The 17,222-nt window shown below is 39.6% G+C and overlaps 2 protein-coding genes across 2 annotated transcripts; both read left to right on the forward strand.

Annotated features, from left to right (window-relative positions):
- Positions 1-798: 798 nt before the first annotated feature.
- hadhab (hydroxyacyl-CoA dehydrogenase trifunctional multienzyme complex subunit alpha b) lies at positions 799-10,791 on the forward strand. Its single transcript, XM_026152799.2, has 20 exons — positions 799-1,448; positions 3,361-3,402; positions 3,498-3,568; positions 3,655-3,788; positions 3,914-4,052; positions 4,146-4,265; positions 4,608-4,710; positions 6,748-6,870; positions 6,960-7,078; positions 7,272-7,328; positions 7,420-7,529; positions 7,891-8,025; positions 8,175-8,346; positions 8,451-8,537; positions 8,672-8,812; positions 8,903-8,971; positions 9,089-9,284; positions 9,390-9,504; positions 9,709-9,854; positions 9,961-10,791. Exons 1-20 carry the CDS (start codon positions 1,382-1,384, stop codon positions 10,104-10,106), a joined length of 2,292 nt encoding a protein of 763 aa, XP_026008584.1. The 5' UTR covers positions 799-1,381; the 3' UTR covers positions 10,107-10,791.
- A 109-nt stretch (positions 10,792-10,900) lies between these two features.
- LOC113012531 (kinesin-like protein KIF3B) lies at positions 10,901-17,170 on the forward strand. Its single transcript, XM_026152798.2, has 8 exons — positions 10,901-12,645; positions 12,755-12,856; positions 12,940-13,062; positions 13,336-13,454; positions 13,969-14,085; positions 14,792-14,906; positions 15,890-16,065; positions 16,352-17,170. Exons 1-8 carry the CDS (start codon positions 11,248-11,250, stop codon positions 16,500-16,502), a joined length of 2,301 nt encoding a protein of 766 aa, XP_026008583.1. The 5' UTR covers positions 10,901-11,247; the 3' UTR covers positions 16,503-17,170.
- Positions 17,171-17,222: the final 52 nt, after the last annotated feature.

The raw sequence follows: 17,222 nt of genomic DNA on the forward strand, positions 1-17,222 counted from the left end.
CCACTTCAGTTTTCTGATGAAACCTCTTCAGTCCTATCCTACTTACTGTCAATAAGATAATAAAGTTAGAATGAAGAAAAATGTATCAGATTTAACATATAACCATAATACGGAATATGGTGCATTTAAGAGGTTCAAGAGATAATCCAACAATACAGAGCTGGTATGACTTTTGCCTAAGGATAGTAATATTTTATTGTTTCACTATTATGCACATGTCTAAAAGGAATTATAGTTACTTTTCTTTTAGATTTTCTTTTATCCCCTCATCTGGTCTTGCCACAAACAGCATATCATGAAAGTGATCAGTTCCTGTTAGTTGAGGTAGAGCAGTTCCTCAGAAATACAAACCACCTTATCCAAAACGATCGCACTTCTGAAAGGAAATCTCTCAAAAACGGATTCAACACAAATGTGAACATTATAACATTAATAAATATTGAATTAACTGCAAAACTGTTAGGCTAGTATGTTAACTTCAAGTGGATGGTTGTAACGTAAACTGTCAATCTAATGCAATTCAGTTAACTGCCCACGGGGTGTCGCCCTTGTGCTGTTACTGTGGAGAACAAACACGTAGACAGTAATTGTAAATATTTTTTCCTTTTTTTTTTGTTCAATAAATTGTATTTGTAATATCTCCTGTGTGAATATTTCTTAATGTAAAAAGCAAATTTTCTTAGAGCAAATCTGCACTGATCATTCATGCAGTCTACCACAAAATTGTTGGCTACCTGAAGAAATGTGCTTCCTTTATCTATGCAGAAGACTGTAGCTTTAGGCAAATAAATTTAAAAAAAAGACGCAGTTCTTCCTGCGTGCCTTTATTAAAAGGCGCCACTTCTCTGAAATCTGTAGCTAAAGGACATTTTAGTCATAAATACATATACATGGGTAAATATCTCTGCTATTTAAAGAACTCAGTGCAAATATTCTGGTTATGTTTGTATTCACTGATTTCTGCCTCTACCTTGTGGTAGCATGCTGCGATTGCATCATGAATACGGTGTGATTGTTAACTTTAAAATTGAACATTTTCGCTATACACAAAATAGTAATAACAATAGTAGTAATTGCTTGAATTTTTTATTTTAAAAAATGTATAAGGACAGTGTGGATGAAACCCAGCCGGCAGTACTTACGTTTGGTTCATTTTTAACAGTTTGGTTAAGAGGCGTTTTGTAGTCTTTGGGCGTCCAATTACGTGCGAGTTCCTGAGATTTGACCAATGCTGTGGGGGTTTGTTGAAAGACAGCCAATAAGTACCTTGTCCGATTGACCGCTTTCAGGAAGTAGTACAAGTCTTGTTCTTCTCTTCTAAAGCACCTCCTAGTTAGCTAGCTTCCCTTCACGCCACCGCAGACTGACCTACGCTCCCAAGATGGCCGGTGTACGAGCTGTTGGTGTTCTCTCCAGACTCACATTAAGGAGATATAACGTTTTTACAGGTAGACTATACACTTGTTTCATGCAGACATTTTAAGCAAAGTCGGAAGAGAGAATGGCAGCGAGAGTCCAAATGTATTTAAGTGTCGTAAATGTATTAAATGTATAATTAGCTTGCGACTAGCTCTTATCGCCAATGAATGCCCTGCATAAACGTGTGGTAGTGCAGGTTAAATAACGCTAATTTTGAGTCAGTAAACGTATATCTCAATTAAAGTTTAACCAGAATTTCAAAGTGCGCGACACTCCTAAACTTTTATCTGTGCAGCGAGAACACTTTTAAGCGCTAGCTAGCCTACTGCTACGGAATCCCATAAGTTAAAGTGGGAGTGGATCAAAGCTGTAAATCGATTTGCTTCACTTTTAAGCCTTACATTGTATTGATTAAGACAGTTCAGACTGAGATTTAAAGGCTTGTGTACAGTATTCTCAATTGTGATGACCGCGGTTTCTGTCCTACTGGTGAGGGGAGAATGTAGGTGAAAGGTCGCTGTGCACTGAGGTCACGGAAATGTTGTGTGAACGTCTCATATACATCAGATGTATTTAATGCACGAGGACATTCGGTTTAAGTTCCTTTTAAATATGACATTGACTCTTAAATCTGTACGCAAAAGATATTGTTTAAAATATTTCAAAATGTTTTAAAAACTGGTTATTCCATCTCGGATCATGACATTTTTTTCTGTTAGATCATTTCTTATTTGTCTTTTATGCCCCAAGATTTGAACATACATAATGCTTGTTGTGAAAGTTTAGCTTCACGCACGTATGTGTATATGTAGAAAGAGAGATTTTTGTTATAGAAGGCCTGCCCATCCAGTTTCAGGCTTTTTTTCCCGCACATTGAAATCTGACGCCATTGAACATTAATATCTCAAAAACTATTAAAGGTAAAACCCTGAAATTCTTTCTTACTATAACATTGAAACAGAAGCTGTAACATGGGACAGATATATCTGCATTTTTAGTTCAAATATGAAAAAATAAATTTAAGCAGTCTTAGAAAGTGTTACATTTGAGCTCACACTAATATAAACCTTTATATAAAAAAGACAACGTGACTGTTTCTAAATAATATACACTTGTATTTCACGATTATGCAAAACAAAACTCCTATAATACTTTTGAACGTGAAATGAATAATCAACTTACTTAACTTTGGTGCAGGATTGAGCTAATATGACAAGTTATACAATAACAATTAACAATTAACAAATTTCCCACGTGTGGGACTAATAAAGGTTATCTTATCTTATCTTAAAAAAGAAATATCTGTAGCTATTCCGGAAAAACAAAACTTGTGATTTTTCCAGATTTTACTCTAATTATAACTAAGAAAATGATTTTGTGAAATACATGCATATTTCATATCCTTTTCAATACATCCTATACCAACCATTTTGACATTTGCTACCCTGAAGGATTGTGTTAATTCAGGTTAAGTTTAACATATACCAAGAGATTTCAAGGGCTCAGAAAGTATAATGTAAATATTTTTCTACATAAAAAAATAAATGTATATTCGAGTAATTAACAGTAATAAAAGGGGGATTAGTAGCTTCTTTCGGGTAAGTAGTATTCCAAGGCCAAGACCCCTGGCTCTGATTGAACTTTATGGTAATATTTATATTCATGTACAAATACTACCTGAGAATTAACTTTGTGGGGAAAAAATGTTGGAAAAGGATTGGACCATTTTTCAAAAAAGTGCATCTTAAATGGATTTCCTATATAAAGCTAAAATTGAACAGCAATTAGTGTATTTATCCTAACTTTAGATCATAAAATTTTCAGGCAGATGGGACATGGATCAGCAGAAGTCATACAGAGATTTGTGATGGAAAAACCCAATAGTAAACTAACTTGGCACATAAACTAATAATGCACTGTCTTTTCCCTTGGTTTTTACAGGCCCATCTTATCGCTCCTTCTCAGTATCTCCTGCCATGCTAGGTAATTTCAGAACAATCATACTGTCAATCATCTGTATAAAAATATGTCAGACACTCGCTGAACCTAATTACACTCTCTTCTTTCTGTATTTGCAGCCCGAACACATGTGAACTATGAAGTCAAGGGAGACGTCGCTGTTGTACGGATTAATGACCCAAACTCAAAGGTGTGAGCTCAGTAACAGACAGTTAGTTTATTTTACAGTCTTGCATCGTGCAGGTTAAATGTAACTATAATTATGTTTCCCTCTAGGTCAACACACTGTCTATTCAAATGCAAAAAGAGATGACAGAGGTCATGAATGAAGTGTGGGAAAACAATGCCATTAACAGTGCTGTTCTTATCTCATCAAAGCCGGGATGTTTCATTGCAGGAGCTGATATCAAGTAAGCACAAACTCCTTAAGGGTGGTAGTGCAGACACAAAGCGTGACCCTAAAATGAGTGACGTCTCTGAATAATGAGTCCAAGTGGCTTGTCATTTTATTTAAAATATTCTACATCTGATTCAGTATGATCCAGGGCTGCAAAACCCCAGAAGAGGTTACCAAACTTTCTCAGGAAGGACAGAAAATGTTTGAGCAGATTGAAAAATCTCCAAAGCCCATTGTCGCTGCCATCAATGGTTCTTGCTTAGGAGGCGGCTTAGAGGTAAATAAGTGTTATTTTTAGCAGCTTGCTGTGTTTAACAGGGATCGATGATGATAATGTGTTCTCTAACCTGCTCTTTGTGTTGCATTTCAGTTTGCTATTGCCTGCCAGTACAGAGTTGCAACAAAGAGCAACAAAACAGTTCTCGGGACTCCAGAGGTGATGCTGGGTCTTCTACCTGGAGCTGGTGGTACGCAAAGACTCCCCAAAATGGTTAGTACTGGAATTTATTCCCCAAATTGTCTTTGATTTTGTTGAACTTTATTCACTTAAAAAAGTGGCATTCACGGAGATACTTGTGAAATGGTAGCAACGATGTTCTATATTGGCAAAGCTCTAATACAGAGCAGTCAGGTAATGCTCGTAATTGGTTTAAGCTGTTGGAGACTTTGCAGACTGATTATCACTCCAGTTCATCATGTGCTGTTTTCTAGTGTGGACCACATTATAACCTCTATAAAAATTAAAAAAATATATTAGTGTATTTTTCTTTCTCCACACATTAAATAGTGATGATTATTCAGTGCATTATTGATCTGCTTTCTTTACCTGTAGGTTGGCCTCCCCTCTGCTTTTGACATGATGCTGACAGGACGAAATATCCGAGCAGATAAAGCCAAAAAGATGAGGCTTGTTGACCAACTTGTAGATCCTCTAGGTAAAACTCTAATGCTACCCAAGTAAAATTAAAAAATGGTGAACATGTGGGTAATTTGAAGTATTATAATTTGCTGTAATCTGTGCAGTTTGGTAAGTACCGTATTTTTACGACCATAAGGCGCACTTAAAAGTCTTAGATTTTCTTCAAAAAGTACGGCGCGCCCTATAGCGCAGTGCGCCCTGTGTGTTGTAAGGAGGACGTAGTAGAGAACACCATGAGAAGGCTAAAGGGTGAAGTGTGGGCATTGATCGTATATACCGGACAATCGCACATACCTGTATAAAAGGACAGGTATGTGCATTATGTGGAACATCGTTGTTTTAACAACCCTGAAAATGGCAAAGAGACACGCTTATGAAGCACAGTTTAAACTGAAGGCCATCAGCTATGCGGAGGAACATGGAAATCGAGCAGCGGCGAGAGAATTTAAGATTAACGAATCGATGGTTTGCAAATGGAAGAAGCTAGAAAACAAGCTCCGGCAGGTCAAGAAAACGCAGCAGAGTTTCCGCGGACATAAGGCGAGGTGGCCCGAGTTGGAGGAAAGACTCGAGCGGTGGATCATCAAGCAAAGAACGAGCGGGAGAAGCATTTCGACAGTCACCATTCGGCTAAAAGCAGTTTCACTAGCTGAAGAGATGAACATTGAACATTTCCAAGGAGGTCCGTCTTGGTGCTTTCGTTTCATGAAACGGTGCCATTTTTCCATCCGGACCAGGACTACGGTAGCGCAGCAACTTCCAGCGGATTATAAGGAAAAGCTGGCCATCTTCCGCTCCTACTGCAGCAAACACATCGGCGACAAAAACATCCAGCCCAGCCACATCACAAACATGGACGAGGTCCCGCTCACTTTTGACATCCCGGTGAGTCACACTGTGGAGAAGAAGGGGACCAGCACGGTAGCGATACGCACAACGGGGTATGAAAAGTCTTCTTTTACTGTTGTGCTTGGCTGCCATGCTAATGGACAGAAACTGCCGCCTATGGTGATTTTTAAGCGAAAGACTTTGCCTAAAGAGAAGTTTCCAGCAGGAATCATCATTAAGGCAAATGAAAAGGGCTGGATGGATGAGGAAATGATGAAAGAGTGGCTGAGGGAGGTTTATGTAAGGAGACCAGGTGGTTTTTTCCACGCATCACCATCGCTCTTAATCGGTGACTCTATGCGTGCCCATCTCACAGCCGATGTGAAAAAACTAGTGAAACAAATAAACTGTGAGCTTGCTGTCATTCCGGGAGGCCTGACAAAGGAACTCCAACCGCTGGACATCGGTGTGAACCGCCCGTTCAAAGTAAGGCTGCGAGCGGCGTGGGAGCGATGGATGACCGGTGGAGACCACAGTTTCACCAAGAGTGGAAGGCAGCGCCGGGCGAGTTACGCCACAATTTGCCAATGGATTGTAGATGCTTGGGCTAACATGTCTGCTGGCACTGTTGTTCGAGCTTTCGCAAAAGCCGGCATCATTTCCGAGGAGCCGCACGGCACGGAAAGTGACTCTGACAGTGAAGAAAGTGAACTTGGCATGTTTGATGGAGATTTAGCGCAGCTGTTCAATTCAGATACAGAGGATGAGGACTTCGATGGGTTTGATTGATGATAAAAATGTGAGTACCAAACTTTGTTTTGCTCCTGCTTTATTTTTAAATACGCACACTTGTATGCTTGTGTGTTGTTGATGATGACGATTACTGGTAATAAAAATGTGAGTACCAAACTCAGTTTTGCTCCTGCTTTATTTTTAAATACGCACACTTGTATGCTTGTGTGTTGTTGATGATGACGATTACCGGTAATAAAAATGTGAGTAAGGTACCGAACTCAGGTTTGCTCCCGCTTTATTTTTAAATACGCATACGGTACTTGTATGCGCCCTATAATCCAGTGCGCCTTATGTGTGTGTTAAATACAGTAATGGCACACATAACTGAGACTGCGCCTTTTAGTACAGTGCGTCTTATGGTCGTGAAAATACGGTATTTGAGTGTACGTTGTTCAGTCTGAGGATGAGATTATTTCTGTTTGTATTAAAGGACCAGGACTGAAGAGTCCAGAGGAAAGAACAATAGAATACCTTGAGGAAGTTGCCATTGAGTGTGCCAAAGGGATTGCCAACAAAAAGATTTCTCTTCGCAAAGAAAAGGGTACAATGCAGAGTAAGTTGTATTGGATTTGTTTATCATTTGATTCTGTAGTCACTCTTGCTTGTTTTATCGTAATAACATTTCTGTTCTTATCTCCATAGAGATTCAAGACTATGTTATGAGCTTCCCCTTTGTCCGGAATCAGATTTACAAAACGGTCCAAGGCAAAGTTATGAAGCAAAGCAAAGGACTTTATCCAGCACCCCTGAAAATCATCGAAGTAAGTAAAAGCGCCTTCTAATGAATATGTTTTAGGAAATACAGTGAAAGATATGAATAGTACAGAGAAGTCAAAGTCATGGCATCGCTTTTGGGTAAACCTTTCTCATGCAATCTGCACCTTTGGCTTCTATGACGAGATTTTTTAAGAAAATAATATAACATTTTTATTATATATTTTTTCCTCCTCTTAGTGTGTGAAAACTGGAGTTGAACAAGGACCTGTTGCTGGATACTTAGCGGAGTCTCAGGTGAGGTTGTTTTCCTAAATTATTGGCACCCTAAATATTTACATTAATAAAATGTGTTTATAAACGGCATCAATATCCATGTTCATCACAGAATTTTGGTCAGTTGGCTAAAACTTCAGAATCGGCAGCCCTGATTGGTCTGTACCATGGTCAGGTTGCATGCAAGAAGAATCGCTTTGGAACCCCTGAAAGAGAAGTGAAGTAAGTGTAATGCAGATGGGAAGGGAGTTAGCATATTTGCATCCAGCAATTTAAAAACAAAACAACTTAAAGAATTTTAACACAACTGGTAATTTGCCAGAAGTCAAAACAGAACTATAAACAAGCCAAAAGCTTTCAAAAAAGTACAACCCACATGAACATTCCCAAGCAAGTCTTCCTCTTTTAATAATTAAAGTTGCTAATGTCCTGCCCTTGATATTTTTTTAATGAGTTTTAGTCCTGCGTGAATTCTTGCTGCTGATTTTATTTTATTTTTTTATTTTTATTTTTTTTAAATAATATGACATATTGACCCTCATGACAGTAAGTTAACATCTAGGTTGTCTTTCTTTACCACTAGCACTCTTGCCATCTTGGGAGCAGGTCTTATGGGAGCAGGTATTGCTCAAGTGAGCGTGGACAAAGGTGTGCATACAATCCTGAAAGACACCACAGTGGAAGGACTGGCAAGAGGCGAACAGCAGGTTTACAAAGGGTGAGCTCATTTCTATATCACCCAGCACCGAACCCACCTCCTGATGGGAAATGCAGTGACACAGCCATGATAAAATAACGGTCAGGTCACCTCTGGTAATGTTATAGCTTTTTTTGCTGACTCGTATGACTTCTTTCTTTTAAAACAAGGCTCAATGATAAGACTAAAAAGAAGAGCATTACATCGTTTGAGAGAGACTCTATACTGTCTAACCTGACTGGCCAGTTGGAGTACAAGGGTTTTGAAAAGGCCGACATGGTTATTGAAGCTGTGTTTGAAGACATAAACATCAAGCATAAAGTTATAAAGGAGGTGGAAGCTGTGAGTATAATTTTTTTTTTTTAAACCATGTGATTTATACTTGGTTTGTAAGCATTTGTAGCACTAACTGTAACTTTGAGCTGTGATCTTGCTTTTGTCCTCAGGTGATCCCCCCTCACTGCATATTTGCCAGCAACACATCTGCTCTGCCCATAAAGGACATCGCAGCTGCCAGCAAAAGACCAGAAAAGGTCTGTACTTGAGTTTAACTTCCTAAGATCCACCTTTCAAATAATGCTATATATAAAAATCCATAAAAATGGTGCTGATGTTGACCTAACCTGAAATCAGAAAGTTTTGATTTGTTTTATTTCTCCATTCTTAGGTGATTGGAATGCACTACTTCTCTCCAGTGGACAAGATGCAGCTCCTTGAGATTATAACCACTGATAAGACATCAAAGGACACCACTGCCTCCGCTGTGGCAGTTGGCCTGAAGCAAGGAAAAGTCATCATAGTTGTTGGGGTGAGATTTGGCGCCATGTGTGTTCTTTCCCCTCTTAGTTTAAACTAAAACTAACAATGGTTTAGCTTAAAATGTAACATGTTTTTGCAGGATGGACCCGGATTCTACACAACAAGATGCCTGGCTCCCATGTTGGCTGAGGCAGTGCGATTACTTCAGGTTAGCGTTGTTCCAGTAACAAATTCCAGCTCGGAGTTCAGTGCTGACTGCTGTAAATGATGTAACAGCATCAATATTTAATAGAGAATATGTTAATTTATCTTTCCGCATTTACAGGAAGGTGTTGACCCCAAGAAACTGGATGCACTCACCACAGGTTTTGGGTTCCCCGTGGGTTTGGCCACACTGGCTGATGAAGTTGGCATTGACGTTGCAGCCCATGTGGCAGAGGACCTTGGGAAAGCTTTTGGCTCCCGCTTTGGTGGTGGAAATGTGGAGGTTTTGAAGACTATGGTGGACCTTGGATTCAAGGGTATGTACTTCACTTCTTACTGAAATATGGTGAGTGACTTAAGGGCTTAAGTTTTAATTTTACTTGATTCTCAATTGTGTTAATGTTTTCTTTATTATTCTCAAGGCCGCAAATCAGGAAAGGGTTGCTACGTCTACCAGCCAGGAACTAAAGTCAGAGATGTGAACCCGGATATTGGAGACATTCTTGAGAAATATAAGTTGACACCAAACCCCTCTGTGTAAGTTGACAGTTATAGAGGTAGTAGTAGTAGTAGTAGTAAAAGGACATTCAGTTCAGACTTTTCTTATTAAAAAAAAAAAAAAAAGGGGGGGGGGGGGGGGAGAGAGAAAGTGCTATCATTGCAGGTCTAAATCTAAAAGTTCATGCAGTGTTCTACTTGCTTCTTGAGGTTGGGATGTTTAACCACTCGTGTTTCTCACAGTTCATCAGACTCTGAAGTGCAGTACAGACTTGTCTCTCGATTTGTCAACGAAGCTGTGATGTGTTTGCAAGAAGGTATTTTGAACAACCCCTTGGAAGGAGACATCGGAGCAGTGTTTGGTCTTGGATTCCCCCCCTGCCTTGGAGGTCAGATTTGATTGCAAAGACATTTCACAACTGAATACTCATCTTGCAGTTACTCCTGTTTAATGTATGTAATACTAATATTTCTCATACATCTTGCTGCTTCCAGGACCTTTCCGTTTCGTGGACAGCTTTGGTGCTGACAAACTGGTGAACAAGATGAGGCAATACGAGGCCGTCTACGGGAATCACTTTGCACCATGCCAGCTTCTACTGGACCATGCAAAAGATTCCAGCAAGAAATTTCACAAGTGACCGAATCACCATGCTGTGCCAGTAGCTAATAGTAAAAACTCCAGCCTGCCATTTGAATGTGCCTAACATTTATATCGGTATAGGGTGGGGAAACGCACTGAGTCTAAACCTTGACCTAACCTTAAGTAATGCTGTTTAATGTAATAGTCCTACAGTAAATTCTGCCTTCATGAAATTTGTAATGTTCTGTTTTTTAATGTGTTTTAAAGTGGTGTAGATCTAATTTTGTGATTATTTGACAGGATGCAATCTGAGGTGTGTTGAATTCTTTCCCATGGTGTGTGTGCACAAAAGCATCCCAAATTATCATAAAACGCAATCAATACCTCTTTAAAACTGTCAGAAAAACTGGAACATTTCCATCTTCATGGAGATCAGACTGCATTGGTTTTTGTTAGGTCTATCGAATAAACTGGCAACGGATGATCTAAAATTGAAGTTGTTTTTTTATCATTAACAAAAAAAATTGCATAGGTGTGTTAGGGGCTAATTATTTACACATTGCATATGTAAAAACACTGTAGATGTAAAATAAACGGCTCCAAATGGTAACAATGAAATTCCTCTATAATGAATGTCTACAAGTATGTTTTAGCGAATGCCTTTTAATTCTTTTTTCTACGTGGAAGGTTTTCTGGTTTGGTCTGGACAATGTGATGTGAAATAAAAGCTTGAATGAAATAAACCTGCGTTGTCTTTTGCAAGGTGCGTTCACGTCCTGCTCAGATGGGAAACGAGCCGCGTCTGTGGGCCACAAGGTTTGCTGAAATCTAATTCGTTGCGCAAGTCACATGTCTTATTTCCATTGTCCGCAGAGCAGGGTGTGTACCGGGGACGTGTGGGCTGGGTCTGGATGGATGGATATTCTGTGGGGGTTTTTTTTCCCCTCTTCATCAGCCTCCTCTACAAGCTTGTGACATCGCCTCTTTTCTGAGAGATGCTCGGGGCGGAGGAGACGCTGCGGTCATCGGTGGGTGATGAAAGCGGCTCACATGAGGCGTGTCTGACTTGTTTGCCTTTCTTCACTAAATAAAATGGGAGTTGCTGCACCTGTACGGAGAAGAGAAATTATGTGGACTCAGCGCGAGATAATTGCTTTTTTAACGTGGTGAGGTGATGTTAGCCTTTTTTTTAAGATAAAATGTCCAAAACCAAACATTGTGAGGCGGTCAGGGTAGTGGTCCGCTGCCGGCCGTTCAGCAGGAGAGAAGAGATAGCGGGGTCTGAAAACATTTTAGAGATTGATGACAAACTGGGGCAGATCACCATCAGGAACCCGAAGGCACCACCCGATGAGCCAATGAAAGTATTCACGTTTGATTCTGTTTACGGATGGAATTCAAAGCAAAGCGACATTTATGACGATGCGGTGAGACCTTTGGTGGAGTCCGTCCTCCAAGGCTTCAACGGGACTATATTTGCTTACGGACAAACTGGGACAGGTAAAACCCACACCATGCAAGGGGTTTCAAACGACCCAGAGAGGAGAGGTGTCATACCTAATTCATTTCAGCACATTTTCACACAAATATCCAGAACCCAGAATCAGAAATACCTGGTGAGGTCATCCTATCTCGAGATCTACCAGGAGGAAATCCGAGACCTGCTGTGCAAAGATAACAACAGGAAACTGGAACTTAAAGAAAGCCCAGACTTTGGCGTGTATGTTAAAGACCTGTCTTCAGTGGTGACCAAGAATGCCACAGAGATTGAACATGTGATGAACATAGGCAACCAGTCCAGGTCTGTGGGATTCACCAACATGAATGAACGCAGCTCTAGGTCTCATGCAATTTTTGTCATCACTGTGGAGTGCAGCGAAGTAGGGCCAGACGGTGAGGACCACATCCGAGTTGGGAAGCTGAACATGGTTGACCTGGCTGGCAGCGAGCGCCAGAGCAAGACAGGCGCCAAGGGGAAGCGTCTGAAGGAAGCTGCCAAAATCAACCTGTCCCTTTCTGCGCTGGGGAATGTCATTTCAGCTCTGGTGGATGGGAAGAGCACCCATGTCCCGTACAGAGACTCCAAACTGACCCGCTTGCTCCAGGACTCCCTGGGTGGCAATGCAAAGACTGTCATGATAGCAACAGTGGGGCCTTCGCACAAGAATTTTGATGAATCCCAGGCCACGCTGAGATACGCCAGCAGAGCCAAGAAAATAAAGAACAAACCACGGATTAATGAGGACCCCAAAGATGCCCTGCTGAGGGAGTTTCAGGAGGAGATCGCACGCTTGAAAGCTCAGCTAGAGGAGCGGGGAATGCTCGCGAAAGAGAGAAGAAGGAGGAGGAATAGCAAAAGATTGAGTAAAAGTTTGGCTGGCATGGAGGAGGACGTCCTTAGAGAGAGGGATGCTGATGTGTGGAAGACTGTGGAAGAGGAACCAGATGGGAACTTGAAAGATGCAGGTGACATCCCAATAGTCCTGGCTTGCCAGGGAAGCAGTGAAAAGCTAAAGCACCTGAATGAAAACAGAAGAAGCGTGGAGGACATGCAGTGGGATCAAGATTCTGTGGAGAAGATCATAGAGAAATATAAGGTATTGTAAGTGTGAAACCAGTGAATTAATCAGTAAAATTTCAGATTAACGAGACACTGGTGGAACAAAAGAAATCTGCATAAATAATTAATTGCATCTTTGTTCACAGGCCATGGAGAGCAAACTGTTAGTTGGGGGAAAGACTATAATCGATCACACCAATGAACAACAAAAAATGCTTGAGCAGAAGAGACAAGAAATTGCAGAACAGGTTATTAATTGCGTCTAAAATCAAATCAATAATAAAGAAACTTTTTTGTTGCTTTTATTCAGCTTGGAATGTTTAATTTGCAGATAAGACAAGAGCGAGAGATCCAACAGCAGATGATGCTGCAGGATGAGGAGACCGTGGAAATGAAAGAAACATACTCCTCCCTGCAGCAGGAGATCGAACTTAAGACAAAGAAGCTGAAAAGAGTAAGATGACTCACCCACTAATGCGTCCCAATGGCATTATTGGAAAATCAATTAACTATTAGTCTTATTTACTATAAACAATCCTTTTTACACAGACAATGTCAGTAAAATACTTAGATTAGCCATTGTTATTGTGAGCTTAAATTTGAGGTTTTAATGACTTTTCTTGTGCGGGGGTATTTTACATTTGCATAAACCATCACTGTTTTCATGCAAACATTTTGCTACTCCAGGTTTCGTGATGCAGACCTCTGTTCTGTCCTTTCTGTACAGTTGTGTACCAAACTACAGGTACTGAAGAGAGAGATGAAAGAAATCATTGACGAACACATCACAACAAGACAGGAACTTGAACAGACGCAGAATGAGCTCACCCGAGAGCTCAAGTACAAGTAAGTAGTACATAAAACATACATGATGGAATTTTTCTTTTTAGAAAGAAAGAAGAAAGAAATCCACCCAATTTTGGCTATAATGCATTTTTATTTGATAAACTAATAAACTTTTTCATGAGTTGGGGTCTTTAGCGTTGTTCTTTCTTAGTCATCAGGAATGCAAATTATTCATGCATGCTTGTAACCAAGATAATATTTTTTGTTGTTCATTGCTGCAACTTGTTTTAGACCTCACCTGGAGATATACAATCTAAGCTTTTAAATTTTACGCCATCATTGAGGTGTCTTCCTGTTATACTGTATCACTATAATATCATTAATATATATCAAGTTAAACAGATGTCTCACCTTCATTCAAAACAACAATTATCTAAAGGTACTCTAAGACTATCCTAATGAAACACACATATGGCCAAGTTTTTGTTTCCATTTTACACCATTTTATACAGGAATTTAATTTGTATTATTTTGGCTGATTTCAATTTGCACCCGCTTGTCTTCTGTATTACAGATATCTCTTGATTGAGAATTTTATACCTCCCGAGGAAAAGAACAAAATTATAAATAGGCTGTACTTTGACAGCGAGGAGGACCAGTGGAGACTCCGACCAGTTATTCCATCAGAGAGGTCAGTAAATTAAATATCTGTATCTGTAAATGGTACATTAAAGAAAGAACATTCTCATAAAGAAATTGTGAGCACGCAAGAAATCCATCACTGAAACAGAAAAACACCAGCCGCTGTGTACCTGGAATGTGTAAGGTTTTAAATAAGGGATACACACGTGCTTTTTCTACTGTAGCTATTAGAGTTCTTTTGATCTGCATGCTTTACACTTAAATGCACCTGCACATTTCTTTTCTATGGGCTCTCAATCAACCCCCTGGAAAATATAGGAATTAAGTAACAGAAGCACATAACCAGAAAAGTGGATCTGGCCAAAAGATATTTTAGCACTTCATATACTGACTATATTGATAGAATTTGTGTCTAAATTATAACATCTAACAGCATATCTGGTATTTTTCAGCCACAATAATTTTAGCTACCACTGGGAGTCACTAAAGTAAAAAAAAAAAAATCCTTCACATGAAAATGGCTCTGGTCTTAAGGATTACAGATAATGATATATTATGAATTCTCATGAATCTGGTGTATTTTTATTTCCTAACCTGGGACATTTGCCATGTTGAGAAATATTGCTACAAGCTAATTAGCTGGCTATCTATGGGGAACATGGGTCTCAAAAAGGTTTACATCTCAGGTGACATCCACCCTAAGTGTATTTAACTGCAGAAATTCATCCTTTCCTATGTTTTTTTTTTTTTTCCAGTACACCCACTCAGGTCAGGAGAAGGCCTCTCTCAGCTTTGGGTTACAAGAGGCCAGTCAGCCAATATGCACAGATGGCTGTTGCCACAGCTACCGGGGCCCCATCTCGATACCAGGTCAGTGTTTGGAAATTCACAAGGCCAGTTGGCAGAAACAGCAGCGAAACAGGGAAGTTGTGATCTAATTTCCATTTTCATGTTCACAACCACCAACCTTTGCTGAAGGATGCGGAGACCATTGTAGCCATGGAAACTATTCACAGATTTAACTTTCGCATCTTTAGCCAGTGAGCCATTATTGTAAGAAAGCATACAGTTTACATTTCAGAAGAATCACTCATCACTCTATGGCTGTTTAATGTTTCATGTTTTATCAGTGTTAAGATACTGTTAATAAGACATTAAAGAGCAGAAGCTTTACAACAGAAGCCTTTACTGGAAAGGGAGAAAACTATTTGCATAAAATGATGGAAGGTTTTTGGTGTGCAACAGTTGCAGACCATTTTTGAATCGCAAAGAATTTGGCTGGGTCCAAACTTTTAACTCTGCATCTAGGCATCACTTCAGCTAATTCATGTCACTGGATTGGATCTATGTCTGTGGCGTTGGTGTTTTATGGAGTCTTTTTAATGCAGTTGTCTGGTAAATATTATAGCTGTCTGATTAAGTGTACTAACAGACTGTTAGAAATATCTGATTACCTGATAGCCATCTTGTTTAAATATAGACAGGTATTTTACAGCAGTGGTCTTTAACACCGGGTTCTCAGTTCAAATACACTCACGGCAGGGAAGACCAGTCAGCACCATGGAAGAGTCTAACACTGATTTCAGGCTGTGCAGCACAACCAAGGAGTAATAACCACCATAGGGATCATATTGATATCCTTATATCCAGCAAAACGAATATTTTTATAAGGATTGCATCAGTGTCAGTGTAACCCAACATTAGACTGAGCTGGGATATCTTGGTCTCTTGTGACTGTTCAGATTAAATCTAATGTGCTTCTCCATGGAAACTGGCTTAGAGTGGAGGCTGGATTTTTTTGTGCAAGTAAATGTGTTTTTTAACTACATTTTTATTGTTGTATATCCTTACAGGCTGAGAACATCATGCTTTTGGAGTTAGACATGTCTCCCCCAACCATGTTCATGTTAAATCTTGATGGTACTCACCTGGAGAGAGCCTTTACACCGAGGCTAATACACGATCCCCTGGCAAATGTTTTCTTTAGAGAAAGGACTGCATCACCAATGGTCAGGAAATCTAAGTCCTGGTAAGAGAACAGCAAGTAGATAATTTCTTTATTTATGGCTCTAACTGAATTTTGCAGCAAAATTTTAGAAGAATAATTTTGTAATTTTGTCTTCAGTTTTCCTCTTTAATAAATTGGATTTCCTGAAAACATGTCCATGCACTTTACCATACATTGCACCATTCTGCTTTAAATACAATTCACATATTTTGTTTTGTTTTTTTATATCTCACCTATTAAATCTTGTGCATCATTCTGTGATATTAAAGATTAAAATATAGTCAGTGGTTTTTGCAATGGTTTGCAGGTATCAGGCACCACAAGCAGCATCTGTCACATCATCTTCTTCGTCCACCACTCTGACATCAGAACTTCAGAACTTCTCTCCGTCTCAGCGACAAAGACCTTCCTCAGCTGCCTATCTTCCACTGGGAAGTCCAACTCAGACAAGCCCCTGATTTATGTCGATTATACCTGCACTGTAGGGCCGGCCTTAATTAATGGTGGCACCAGTAATGTCTGGGAGAGATGGGGGGGGTGGCTATATGTCTTGACTTTAGATTGCTTTAAGTTCTCTTATGCAAAACGGTGAAGTAAGCATGTGTTCAGCTTAACCCAGAAGTTAACCTTTATTGATTTTTTTCAAATGCCTGACTCTTAAAAGTGATAGTTTGCTGTTTGGCTTAATAAGATTTGGCTTTTTTCTTTGTTGCCTAAGCCATGCAATTTTCTTGGCTTACACTGCCCTATCAAAATAGCACAGACGAGGCTTCCAGGCTTTTTTCAGCTAATAGGGGTGTATTTTAGTCCAGTTTGTATTTACTGAATCTGTCCCCCACCCCCAATAAGAACACTTAAATACTTATTTTTTTTCTGTTTAGCCATATATCAGTCTTTGCCAAAACACTGAAGGGTAATGGAGGTGGGGGGAGTGTCTGCAAGACCACTTTGGTTTAGCCTGTATGCTTGATGAATTGTTGCTTCAGTTTGTAGCCAGTGTAATTGTAAGCCAAAAATGTGAAGAAAGCTTGCAGTGCTCTCTATATCAGCTGCCTTATTTTTTCATAGTTGTGAAATTGTGCAAAGTCCATTTGCTTACACATGAAAATAAAGAGACTTAAACAGTCTTAAACTCATTATTATATATATATATATATATATATATATATATATATATA

Source organism: Astatotilapia calliptera, chromosome 19 (genome assembly GCF_964374335.1).
Source record: "Astatotilapia calliptera chromosome 19, fAstCal68.1, whole genome shotgun sequence".
NCBI classification, from domain to species: Eukaryota; Metazoa; Chordata; class Actinopteri; order Cichliformes; family Cichlidae; genus Astatotilapia; species Astatotilapia calliptera.

Excerpts from the sequence above, each read along its gene's own strand:
- hadhab (XM_026152799.2), top strand. The coding sequence starts at position 1,382 with ATGGCCGGTGTACGAGCTGTTGGTGTTCTCTCCAGACTCACATTAAGG. Across the intron at positions 4,266-4,607 it reads CGCAAAGACTCCCCAAAATG|GTTGGCCTCCCCTCTGCTTT; the intron begins GTTAGTACTGGA and ends CTTTACCTGTAG. Across the intron at positions 8,813-8,902 it reads AAGTCATCATAGTTGTTGGG|GATGGACCCGGATTCTACAC; the intron begins GTGAGATTTGGC and ends ATGTTTTTGCAG.
- LOC113012531 (XM_026152798.2), top strand. The coding sequence starts at position 11,248 with ATGTCCAAAACCAAACATTGTGAGGCGGTCAGGGTAGTGGTCCGCTGC. Across the intron at positions 12,857-12,939 it reads GACAAGAAATTGCAGAACAG|ATAAGACAAGAGCGAGAGAT; the intron begins GTTATTAATTGC and ends TTTAATTTGCAG. Across the intron at positions 13,455-13,968 it reads ACCCGAGAGCTCAAGTACAA|ATATCTCTTGATTGAGAATT; the intron begins GTAAGTAGTACA and ends TCTGTATTACAG.